Source organism: Cryptomeria japonica, chromosome 2 (genome assembly GCF_030272615.1).
Source record: "Cryptomeria japonica chromosome 2, Sugi_1.0, whole genome shotgun sequence".
Classification (NCBI taxonomy): Eukaryota; Viridiplantae; Streptophyta; class Pinopsida; order Cupressales; family Cupressaceae; genus Cryptomeria; species Cryptomeria japonica.
Window position 1 is genome coordinate 67,352,616 of NC_081406.1, and position 13,640 is coordinate 67,366,255.

The 13,640-nt window shown below is 37.3% G+C and overlaps 1 protein-coding gene across 1 annotated transcript in view; it reads left to right on the forward strand.

Annotated features, from left to right (window-relative positions):
- Nucleotides 1-13,640, forward strand: part of LOC131060532 (ABC transporter G family member 7) — a 158,616-nt gene that overhangs the window by 52,611 nt on the left and 92,365 nt on the right. Inside the window, exon 6 of the mRNA XM_057993782.2 lies at nt 4,067-4,340. Coding sequence (XP_057849765.2) covers nt 4,067-4,340 — 274 coding nt within the window. The remainder of the gene's footprint in view (nt 1-4,066; nt 4,341-13,640) is intronic.

Here is a 13,640-nt window from a genome sequence, read left to right on the forward strand (position 1 = left end):
ATCCATGGCCTTTTCATGAAGTGTTAGGTATTGCCTAGTAGTATTCAACAATGGAGGGAGATTATAGTTTTTTTAATGTGGAACCACATATGGGACCTTGTCCCTCTTCCTAAGGGGAGGAAAATGGTTCATTGTAAGAGGATCTATGGAACCAAACATGCAACAGATGGAAATGTTGATAAGTTTAAAGTATGGCTTTGGCCAAAAGGTTTCTCATAGGTTCATGATGTTGATTACTCTAATACCTTTGCCCCCATGGAAAAAATGAAAAACTTTCTTTGTTTGACTCTTGCTATGGCTGCAGCTCATGGTTGGGTTGTACGTTAGATGGATGCGACGAGTGCATTTCTTCATGGGGATCTTCAAGAGGAGATTTACATGGAGTAGCCACAAGGGTTCATATAGGATTCTTCAGTAATTTGTAGATTGAGGAAGTCTATCTATGGCCTTGAATAGGCCCTTTGGTTTGGCATGCCAAGATGGACTCCTTTCTTGTCTCAATTGGATTCTTGAGATGCCACTTGAATTCAAATATTGGTCCATTATTTTATTTTCTTACATTTAGTTTATTTACTTTATTGTATTTTACATACTTAGGATAACTTTACTTAGGTAGATATCTACTTGGATAGGTTGTACTGCATCATGTGTCATGTCCCCTCCTTGATCGTTATATATATATATATATCAATTATATCAATTATTATTTTTAATTAATATAATAATTACCAATGAATGATTATTATTTGAAATTTATTTATTTATTAAATATTATTATTTGATTAATATTTATTACTAATAATATTCTTGAAATATTCAAATAAAAATAAATTAATATTACATTATAAACATAATCTATATATTATAAATCATAAACATAATTTACATTAGGTCACAACACGTGGGAGGTTAGTTTATTATAAAGTATGTGATGTTGCTTTTAATTGTGATGTGGGCTCAGCAATTGTTATTTTCTTTGGCACCTGTTAGCAGTTTAGGTGTTCTACCTGTGGGTATTTTGGTGTTCATGTGGCACAATAACTTGTTAAAAGGCGATCTTATGATCCATTGAGGAAAGGTCAAGAAGATCTTTGAAGAACAAGGTATGGGCATCATGTGTCATGCCCCCAAATCGATAATCTATAATTAGCGAACCCCACCCCTCAATCAGCAGATTCAAGCAATGAAATTGTCTTACAAATGTAAGACATCACAGTTTCATGGAATCGAACTTTATGGTTTAATTGCCTAACTCGTATTGGCCTTGCTAAATATTAAGGGGTGCAACGATCTTCTCCATAAACTATTAATTAAATTACAAGGATTAAGTGAATTGGTTCAGATGTGGCTAGACATGGATTATGAAAGGGCAGCAGTCAGTTATAGGAAGGTGTCTCTTCACAAACAGCATGACCATAAGGAAAGGGCATGATCCCTCAGCATGGAAGAAGTATAAGAGATCATTCTAACATCCAAGAGGAGATCAAAGAATTCAGATGGGATATTTTATAAGATATTAAATATTCAGCAGTTCGTCTGGTTACCACAGTTTGCACATATCAGATCAGAATCGGAACTGTTAGCAAGTGACAGGAAGTAAACATCCTCGTTCTTGGTGGTATGTACGGTGAAGTGCTTAATATATGAAGCACGATAATGTTCTTATGCAGAACTTAATAATAATATAATTATAGAAAATAATATAAATATTATAATTAATATAATATTTTATAAGAACTGCTCTGCAGTAAAATATAAATTATAATATTATCTGAAAATAAATAAAAATATAAATGTATAAATATAACAGGCCTAACCTTAGTAGGGGACATTACATCATGTGACTTATTTTTCTATTGTGGTTGAGATGTTGTACACACATGTGACTACATTTCCTTTATCCCATATTGGTTGTACATTTACATCTCTTAGTTGTGTATCCTATATATATCCACCTCATGTACTCTTTTATATCATCATATTGGTCTTCTAGGTTATTCGTGCTTTCCGTTAGGTCTTCTTGATCTTGGAGGGCAATCTCCATATCCAAATCTTACACTTTTTGAGGAGGCCCCATCAAAGCCTCTTTGATTTCCATTTGCCCCTCTTGCTTAGCACCAATTACCTCCATTGCAACCTCTATCTTCATAGTAATCAAGTCCTTTGACAATAGTAGAAGGTGCTCCAACTATTTTCTCACTTATACAATGGAACAATATGTGGGAGTTTATCTACAAAGTCAGCCAAAATTGAAACCTGCAACTTGAGTAAACCATTTTCAGCCAACTCTTCCTCCCTCAAAATACTCTTTAGTAGATTTAATCATAGATTGCAGACTCTTCCAAAACTCACCAAAACTCGGGAGACTTGCGAGTCCCAAAGCTCGATGAGTCCCATAGCCATGGACTCACAAGCCGTGTCTTGGGAGTCCAAGCACGGACTCACGCGAGTCTTGGAGTCAGACTCATGAGTCCCGACTTAGGATTCTCGCCCTTGAATATACATGCCCAACAAACATAAAAATTGTTTACTTTTTAATTATTATTTTCTCTTCTTTTTTTCACTTTCTTGTCCATTTCTTCATATTTTGGCTCAAACTCATCCATTTTTAATCATCCAAAATTTTTCTTTCACTTCTTTTTGCACCCCTTCTATCGTTGGGTTTTTCTCATATCTAACACTTTGTGCAGCTTATCATTGTAGTCCCTCAAACCCATTAGTGTCTCCACTCCCAGACCTGCAGCAAAATTGGATGCAATGGAGGACGAAGAATATTTTGAAGATCAAGAAACAATTCATCATCATTTAGATACTGTAGCAGTAGCACCTTCTAGTTCAAGGTTTTGAAAATTTGAGTTACATTAGGAGAGGAAAGAGAAAGATCAAGATTATTGGTTGTTTTTCTCATTTTGACATATCATTATATGTAAACTACTAAACATTTATAAACGATGTTGTTATACATTTGAATTTAAATTGTGTATGAAATTATGAAATTTGAATTATGAACTTTCAAATATTGATTGTTTGAAGATCATATAGCATGTGTAATGTTTGAATTATGACAAATTGATAATCAAATTAGGCTCCTGTGTTCTCTAATTCATTTAATTTCATTTTTTGTTATGTTTGTAAAACTACAATTTTCTTCTTTGCCAAGTCCTAGCCAAGTTTTTTGCCGAGTCCCGAGTCCGAGTCCTATTTTAGGCTGCCAAGTCTGCGCTGAGTCCTCAACCTCAAACTATGGATTTAATAGGATAAGGTTATTGTAGTTAATTGTTTAAGGTGGTTGTTTGAGACTTTGTCATGCCATAAGGGATCCTTGAGAGGGCTTTACTCATGGGAGCCATGAAACGAGCACCAACAACCCAACCACACAGCCACACAACATTGCTAGTAGAGAGCCAAGCCACAAAAGTCAGCAAGACAATGCCTAGCATTCATCATAACAAGTCAAAACCACAAGGAGTCATAATTCTCATGTGTGAACATTAATAAGTTAAAACCATCAACCTCTATTACTTCTGATCCTTCCATATAAGAAGAGTGATCATGCTGGTCTAAAGGGGGCTGGGAAAACATTAGGGAAGAATTAAGGTGGCTGATTAGATGTTTTCTAAATAAAGTCATCTTAATTAGATGTCATAATAAGAAAATAATTGTTATTAGTTGTCATCGTCTAGGATTAATTTTGTAGAGCATTTAATACTCAAGTCATCCTTCAGTTATCCATATTTAATGCATTTAAAAACTATATTTGGTTGTATGCTATCTGGCAAAGCCTTTGCCATTACTGATTCAGTTGCGTTATAATTGGTGTATTTCCATTTGATGTTTTCATTTCTATGTTCATTTTAGTCATGAAGGATGTATTTAAATCTTGCAAAGTTTTGATAGGGAAAAACTAAGATAAATTATGTTTCAAGAGAAAGCAGTGAAAGGATTATATTTTGCATTTAAAAAAAAATATTTGTAATGTTTTCCATTTCATAGGCAAGATAGTGTATGATTCACTGTTAAAACTTGAGAGGTATGGAGCTCTCATGGCAACTTGAATGTATTCCAGGTTTGTTTGTGATGAGCATGTAAATCCGGCTGAGTTTTTCGCAGATCTCATATCAATTGACTACAGCTCACATCAAAGTGAAGAATCATCTCATAAACGGATCGATTACCTAGTAGAGGTGTTTGCCAAGAAATCTGCAGAAGAAACAGATGGTAGCTTGAATTTGGATATGCAAACTACTAAGATATTTAGGGCACCTCAGAAATTTGTTTCCCCTCACAAGGGTGGGTGGTGGAAGCAATTTCGTTTATTATTGAAGCGTGCATGGATGCAGGTTGGGTAAATGGCTAACTCTGCATTTTCTTGGAATGATTTTTTTCGTTTTGCATGGCCACAACATTACCATATTTTTGGAAGTATTTTATTATTTATTTGGTAGGTAAATCAAGGATTTTTTGTCTGTCAAACTACTTCATGTCTTCATCATTTAATCATCTGATTACAGAAATCCAGCTGACTTGTCATTATCAGCTTGAGTGCATTTTCTATTTTAACTATGCGAATTTATTCTATCTCTCTTGCATAAATGTCACCATTCAAAAGTACACTTGCATCAGAGTTAGTGTTACCAAATGATATTTGTGTCATAAGAGCTTTCCAGTTTCTACCAATGTACTTTTAGGCATAGTAATTGCAACACTGAATTCTCCATCAATTATGTGTCACTACAGGTAAGCTTTTGAAATACACATTTTTTCTGTTGATTAATTGTGATTTGAATTCTCATAAGAATTTCACTAACTCTGTTATGGCTGCAATTGGGACTTATGATGACCTGTGAACCTTAGAGGGGAAACCCTGGGTCTGAAAATTTGAATGTGAAGTGAAAAAATGAAAATGTCAGACTGTGAATGCTTTACTGCAAGAAAAGCTTTTTCTCAATATATGACCAGAAAACATAGATTTTTCTTGAAAGATCTAACTGCATAAAAAATGGAAATAAGAAACATGAATATAGTGCTTTTGAAATATTAGTTTAGGAAGTATGTATATAGAACTGAACAATCTTGAGAAGGTTTGGGGGCCAACTCATGCCGAATGTCTCCAATGAGAGGTATGGTTGCTGCAGGTAGCAAAGATACAGTATCCATAGACCTGTGTACAAAAGGACTTAAATGCATATACATCCTTAATCTAATGCTAAAGATCATATTTATAGCTACTGTTCCACGTTATTGCTCTAGTCTTTGCTTAGATGCTTGAATTTTTATTATTTACTAACAAAAAAGTACTCTTAAAGACACAATATTGTTTGAGAGCTAACAAAAAATTACCAATGACTATAAGAATCCTTATGAGTGACTTAAGGTACTAATAAGTAATTTTGATTTGGATTATGTTTTGGGATCGTAACAGTATCCCTTCCTCAGACTATGTTGCCTCAATGTGATTACGTTATAGTATTATTTCAGGCCCTTCCCACATATCTTCCAAATGAGAAATACTTTTGTGGAATGAGATGTACTAAAGATCTCTAGCCCGGCCTCTCATAAGTTTCTGAAATGCATTCTAGAATCAAACGACTATATTCTTTATCATCTAGGAGAGGCATGGAATCTGACATTTTAACTTTTTCAAGTTTGAGACATGAAAACTACTATATGCTTTTATTCTCCTGTTGGCAGTTCAAGGATATATACTATCAGTCCCACACTTGCTAGTACCTTGTAAGGTCAAAGTTTTGTCACTCGTTTTACCTTTGTGAATCTTATGTTATTAAGGTTGTAATCTCAAGTAAATCTTATTTCTCACTTCATTTTCTTGCAGATTATGATACTGGTCTTGTTGGGACTTCTTTTGTAATGTCCCTTGTCCTAAATATGAGGATATCTAAGTCACTTTCTAGCCTTGGGTGGGATTTTGGATTTTTCTCATACTATCATACCATTATGCCACTCCTTGCTTACCTATTAGTATCAGCTATCCCAAAACCCCAATCCTCATCCTTTCTCTCCCTTGCTATTCGTGGATTTGTGAACTTTCACTTCCTCGTGCACTTGGTATTGCCAACCCCTGATCCTCACTCCGTCCAACTGTTTCATCCCTTTGTCAAGTGTTTTTGTGGACCTCTGCCTTCTAGCATGCTTTTTCATAGAAACTTGTCGTTTGAATGAAAGAATTCATTGATCATCAAGGTTGACCAAGGACGCCATTAATGGGCCCAAATTTGAATGTAAAATGATGAAAAAACTTCCAAATGACTCTTAACATGAGTGGGCCCATGCCAAGCTGCCAACCTCTATGTAAGGTGGGCAATCTCAGCAATTTGGATCATCTCAACAAATCCATTATTGCAGATTTGAGCACTTGTGTTCACTTGTTTGATTTGAGAATGAAAACCCTTAGGTTCTTGAGATTAGTGGACAAAATCCCATTGGTTTCTTGGAGCTTGGAGGATGAAATCCCATTGGTTTCTTGGAGTTTGGAGGACAAAAACCCTTGGAATTTTTGAAAGCAACTTCACATGGAGGTTGCATCTGCACTTCAAGTTCAGTGGATTTCAACATTTGAGCATTCTAAATATTTTTTTAAATATATCTGTGGTCAGTGTAATCTTTTTTATCACCAAACAATTGAAACACCAAATTTTGTATTCACTGAATGAACTATTTGAATCAAATAGTCCATTCTAGCCGCACAGATCTATTTATTTTGTGTTGGCATTTTGGACCTTATTATTTTGTTTGAATGCTTTGGTTGATTTTCGTTGCATTATTCCAGATATATGTAATTTGTATGAATATTGTAGTTAGAAGTTCTTACATCTTCATCATCAGTTTTTGATGCCCATCTTGAGGTGCATGAAGATTCAATGCACCTTTTCACATACAAATGACCTTCAGGCAATGCTCCTATTATGTGGTCTAATCTCAATTGGTTAGAAGCTGATCAATACGACATAGCTAGCAAGTATAGGAAGGTTTGCTTTTTAAGATAAAACAGGCCTAGAGCATTGGTGTGCTGCTTTTCTATTCCAACACTCCAAATTGGTAGAATGATCATTTGGGTAGATGATATTTATGCTAGATCATGAAGACAAGTTGGTGAGACTGATCTCATTTTGAGTTTCAAGAATATTATAATTTTACCTACACCAACCAGTCCTAGAGGCAGAAGAGCTTCAATTTCCATTGTATCTAGGCCTGATGTTGATAATGAGCTATCTCATGGTTCAAGGAAGAACTTTGTAATGTCCCCACTTTGGAATAGAATTCAATAATAAATAATAATATTAAAATAGAAAAGAATAAAAATAAAAATAAAATTAAAATATAAAATAATATAATTATATATAATTAAAATTTAATTTAGTGAATGGTCAAAAGACATAGAAGGACAAGTTGTGACTCCCTCAAACATTCGATATAAAAGGGAGAAGAGAACCTCATTTTGAGAAGGGGAGAATTTGGGAATTAGAAGTGCAAATCTGATTTAAATAAGAAGTGCAGCTTTGATTGTGAAAGGTTGTCCCTTTCAAAGGGCAGAAGTAATGAAGAGTTGCACTCTTTCAAAGGGGTGCTAATGGTGAAAGGGTGTGTCTCGTTCCAAAGGGCATCTGTAATGAAGAGGTGTGACCTCTCCCTCACATTGAGAGATATAAAGGAAAGGAATCTGTAGAGTCAAAAATATCACCCTCATCACCTTTAGTGGCAATTGCGACATGTGGCGCCTCCCCACGTTGCTTGGAGGACAGGTTCGCCAACTTGTCCTTTTGTCCACCTAAGAAGTCCATGTCAGCTTCCCTGGAGGCATTACCAACTTTGCTGATTGTTGATGTGTGTTTTAGGCACATAACATTACAGAATAAATTACCAAGATAATTTACCCTCTCTTGAACAAAATCACCTCAGATGCTAAGAATGAGATCAACTAAAATGATTCCAAGGTTTCTACATGTTAGGTCTTGATGAGTGGGTAACTCAATGGTTGATGTGAATTGTTGTGTTTCACTTGGGGACTTACGCAAATGTTTGGATTATCATGAATTACGCGGAATAGGTGTGCTGACAACTTAAGATTTATCAATATGGCTCTGGATTTACTTCTTACTAAAAAAGGGGGAAAAAGAATAGGGTTCAGGAAATCTATTCTAAGCCTAGGAATGTAGGAAATGATGAATGGATCTAGTGGAATCAAACCAGGCAAGGTCTCACAATCAAGTATTGACACAAGCTTAGTGCAATCGTCTAAGGTATACTTAAAGATTTTCAGGCTATCACCACCAAACGTAGACACCATCTAAGTTGATGCTTGTCAACGGACGTGTAATAGTTGAAGTTATGCTTACTCAAATTCCAGTTGACCACACAAGGCGCACTTACCAGCGGCAAGAGGCTAGTGGTATGGATTAAGGATTCCACACAAATAAATTCAACAAATCTTCCACTCAATCTAACATACATGAAAATAAATTCTAATCTAAAATCTAATCTAACTTGGAGGAATTGAGAACCATGAATGCAAATACAACACTTGAACAGCAAAATCACCAACAATTGAATAATGATTAGGATTCAAATAGCTGTAGCATAGACCAACAGTTCTACAAAAACTCTCTCTTACAAATGAGAGACAAGGAGGCATATATAGAGTCTCTTACAAAATGGATGGCCTAGATTGATCTAAGATCAACGGTCGAGATCATGCCAACAAAACCCTAGAATTGCCCTAATTAGGGTTACATAAAAAATGGTACCACCAACATATAGCCCAATGAAAAGATACCTAGTCATCAAATAGAGAATCGTCTAGAAGATTCCTCCCTGCATCTCTCTCTCTCCTAGCTTACTCCAAGAATCTAGCCAATACTAAATCTAACTCCTCCTTGGAAATGCTAGGCAAGGTATCCTGCTGTAAATCAATCACGTCCAGTGAGTCCGAGCAAGCATTCAAAGTGTTCTCCCATTCTGGCATGAGCTTCTGCGAACTATGAACATGAATCAACAAAGTGACCAAGCCATCTATCTCACTCTTCTTCAAAGAGTCCAACTCGCAAAAATACATAAATTTCATCTTGTCTCTTAATTCGGCTAAGTGTAAACCACTAACATCACTAACATCAACACCCAATAATTCCTTAATCGAGGCGAGGATCTTCATCCGAATGCCTTGAATTAATCCTTCCATCTCCATGCAACTCGACTGGGCGTTCTCATAAGTTGATTTCTTCACGGCTAATGAACAATACCGGCCATGGAAATCGTATTTGTCTCCACTGTGCACAATGTTCTCGTTGACCAAGGTGGAATTAGGAATTTTCTTCAAAGCTTGGAGGCGTGGAATAGTCATCTCTTGGATAGGCCGAAATTCTTCCCAAACTCCCTCCAAATATTGGATTCTGAATACAAGCCCTGTTGTCCTATCATATGCATGAACAAATTGAGTAAGGAAATCATCTGCCTGCTTTCTTGTGCTCTCAATCCACTTTTCCACCTTCGAGTGTGTACCTCTCGCTACCACACAGTGTGAATGTATTCCATGGTCAACTGCAATGGGGGAAATAAGGGTAGGATTTCCATGCCTTGTTCCTGCAATATACTCTCTGAGTCTAATATTTTCTTCTTTGTACCTTTCTTTCTCCGTGATCGCTCTGCCTAACCTTGCATCAATTGCCTGGAGGTTTTCACCAATCTCCTGGAATTCCTGTTTTCTGGATGTATGACCAAGGGTGACTGAAGTGATCTGGAAATCCATAGGAGTAGCAATGTCCATTGTCATGCCTACAATAGGGACAACAATCTGTGCAATCCGCATTCTTGTCTCATCTCTAGCTATGTGCGACAAAATCTCCGCTCTCTTGGGCTCCTTCCCCTTAGCACTCCTAGCTAGGTAGTCATCAATATCATCAATAGGCTGTACCTCTATCATTTGTTTACTTTTCTCCATACTTCTCATCAGTCATTCAGGAATAGCGGCCATCTCCATACCATCATCGAGACATATTTCTCGATCAAGTCCTTTCAATGCCGAAATAACATCATCATTATCATTAGGATTATTCCTAGTCCAATCATATACCTCATTTCCCAAGCTAACTTCCAAAAGGACAGTAGGGGAGTCCAGCTGATCATTATTCTCATCAGGAGGTGCAGATGTCGCTGTGGCATGGATCTCCTGAATATTCTCTGGTAGTATCACTGTGTTGGAACACTGCTGCGTCTCCTTATTCTGTTCTGTTACTTCAATCACTTCGATTGACGAGACACTGGGAGAGGGTGAAGGAATTATAAGTGGAGAAATGATAGTCTTTTGTTTCTTCTTCACCTCCTCAATCTTCTTCCCTTTGGCCTTGACTTCTCCTGACGTGTTCTTCCTTCTCTTGGGAGCTTGACTCTCTTCGTCTGCATGAATCCTGACATCACTGACAGTCCTCTGATCATCCTCAGAAGTAGACTCTTCCGACTTCATCCTTTCATAAGTGAAGGGAACACCCATGTCAACTAACTTATTCATCTATACATCCACCCATAGGCGGGAGAAATTCAAGACCTCTCTCATCAATATATTCAGGTCAATCTCTTCTGACTCTGACCAATTAGGCAATAGGATTGCCTTCTTCATTTCACTCTCATACTGTGGATGTGTATGATCTCTATCATCTAATACCTTATCAGGAATGAGGAAAAGTCCACACTTCCTCATGAAATCCACTGACATTCTGGACCACATTCTTCTCTTCACTGCTTGCTCGTCTATCAGGTTAGCCCAATAATCTTCTATGTCAATTTTGTGAGTGAACTTCTCTCCTCTGATCCTTTCGACCTTCTTGTCTGGATCAAATCTTTCTCTCTTCTTGTATATAGCAAATCGATAGAATGCAAGCTCCTCACTCGCAGTGCTAGCGGCTATGGTGGATTGGCAAACCTCTGACGTCTTTCCAACTGAAATAGGGAATGTCATTCCTGTCCTGTGCTTCTCTCTTTGAAAAACATCGAACTCTAGAAGCTGTCTCACCACTTCCAACAATATCATTCTGTCGGTTGGATACCTAGGAAGTCTGTAGGGTTCAGATTGAAACCCATGAATCCTGAGGTATGTGAAAGTGGGAAACTGTATATACCACGATCTATACTTTTCTATTAACTCTGTTGCCTCTTGTTGATGTGTTTTTTATGCACATGCGAACACAGAATAAAATACCAAGGTATCTTATCCTCTCTTGAACAAAGTTTCCCGATTGTTAAAGATCTCGCCGAAGGATCAGTTGGAGTAACTCCAAGGTTCTTGTATGTAGGGTCTCTATGTGTGGATAAGCTTCTCGCGGTATGATGTGATTTTGCTGGAATCACAAGGGGACTTACATTCGATGACTTGAACGTCTGATTTGCTTTGGATATTGCTGGAACGTGAGATTTTACTGGTCCTAGATTTTGAAAAAAAGGATAAAGGAGAAGGGTTGAAACGGGATCTATTTCTAATACTAAGAATGTAAGAGCAATGAATGACCTTTGATGAAACTCTAACTAATTCTTGCTTTGACATGCTAGGATCATCTCCACAAGGTTAGTGCTATCTTCTAAGGATGGCTTTATGATGTTTAAGTCACCGCTACAAGCATAGATACCGTCAGGTTGATGCATATCAATGAAGAAGTGATAATTGAAGTTAAGCTTAAGCTAGATGATTCTAGTTGACTACACAAGGCAAGTTTGCAATCAACAAACCGCTAGTAGTATGGATATACAAATTTCACCATCGATCATACACATTTCTTCCACTCATCTAATAACATGAAATCAAATTTGAGAGGTATAGAGACCATGCAAATTGTTGAATCGACCCATAGAGTTCACCATTTCTTCGATGAAGTTTACAAGTCTTTTGCAAAAATATCTTGGCAACAATCTTTGCCTTCTCTTTCTACTCTACTCTAACTATTTCCTACTTTGTGACTATTCACTATTATCTATTCTCTACCAACCAACTATTAACCTTTACAAATGAGGAGCCAGGGCTTTATATAGGGAGCCCTTTACAAATAGACGACTTTGATTGATTTAGAATCAATGGCTAGGATTACAAGATAGAAACCCTAATTAGGGTTTGTTACAACAAACTTCCTTAGCCAATTAGAAAATTACATTCCAAGGGTGAGGACCAATAGGAAGCAGGGGTAAGTGCCTCGAAGTTTGTGCTGTCCCCGATGAGTCAGGTACATTGAATCTAGACACGCTGAGGGTTAGGAGCGAAATTCAAGATTAGGACACAATTCCATCTCCTTCTTCCCTTGCTATGCCATGATTCTCACCTTTGGACTCCTTCCTCATGAAGACAACACTTGTTTGACCCCCAAGAAGGCCTGGAAGGAGAAATGCATCAACCTGACGGTATCTATGCTTGTAGCGGTGACTTGAACATCATAAAGTCATCCTTAGAAGATCGCACTAACCTTGTGGAGATGATCCTAGCATGTCAAAGCAAGAATTAGTTAGAGTTTCATCAAAGGTCATTCATTGCTCTTACATTCTTAGTATTAGAAATAGATCCCGTTTCAACCTTTCTCCTTTTTCCTTTTTTTCAAAATCTAGGACCAGTAAAATTTCACGTTCCAGCAATATCCAAAGCAAATCAAACGTTCAGGTCATCGAATGTAAGTCCCCTTGTGATTCCAGCAAAATCACATCATACCGTGAGAAGCTTATCCACACGTAGAGACCCTACATACAAGAACCTTGGAGTTACTTCGACTGATCCTTCGGCGAGATCTTCAGCAGTCAGGAAACTTTATTCAAGAGAGGATAAGATACCTTGGTATTTTATTCTATGTTTGCATGTGCATAAAAAACACATCAACACCTCCTTGGACAATCTTCTGTGGATTCCGCCTTGCAGCATCCGTGTGATGTACATAGTGAATGCATCATTCACTCTCTTGTAGTCTTCAATTCTATGCATGCTTAGCTGGGGGTAGCATTCATAACTTTTGAATTGTCCTTGCCCATTCCCGACTTCACCTTTGCATATTAATCCTCTGTATGAAACAAACCGTGCAAGCAGGTACACCAGGTAAGAAGTCATGGCGAATGACATGGACCACTCTACATTCCTCAGCTGAAAATCCAGGTTGTCACTTATAATCTTGAACCAATTTATTAGTGTTCCTCTAAGACAATCTTGAATAAAGTAGAACATCCATCCATCAAATATTGCTTCCTGCGACATCCCCATCACTCTGTTGAGTAGGAATATCAAATCACTATATTCATCCTTAAAATCTATGCACATAAGTGTCTTGGAAGCCTTGGAATGATGAGACCTAGGCTCAATCATCCACTCTTTGTTAATTAAATTCTTGCATACACCCATCTTCTTCGTGTATCTTTCTGCATAATCCTCCTTGGTCACATCCTTCATGTCTGTTCCGCGTGGAATTCTGAACACCTCTGCAATAGCATCCTCAACAAGGTAGGCGATGACAACGTCCTTAGGAGTCTTAATCATTCTTGTGAGCGGATCGTAACATCGTGCACATTCCAGGATAAGCTCACTGCACTATATGGACTGTGGAAATCCAGCGGCATGGAAAATGCCACTCTTCATAATATTCGCATATGCTGGGGAAGAACTTGATCTC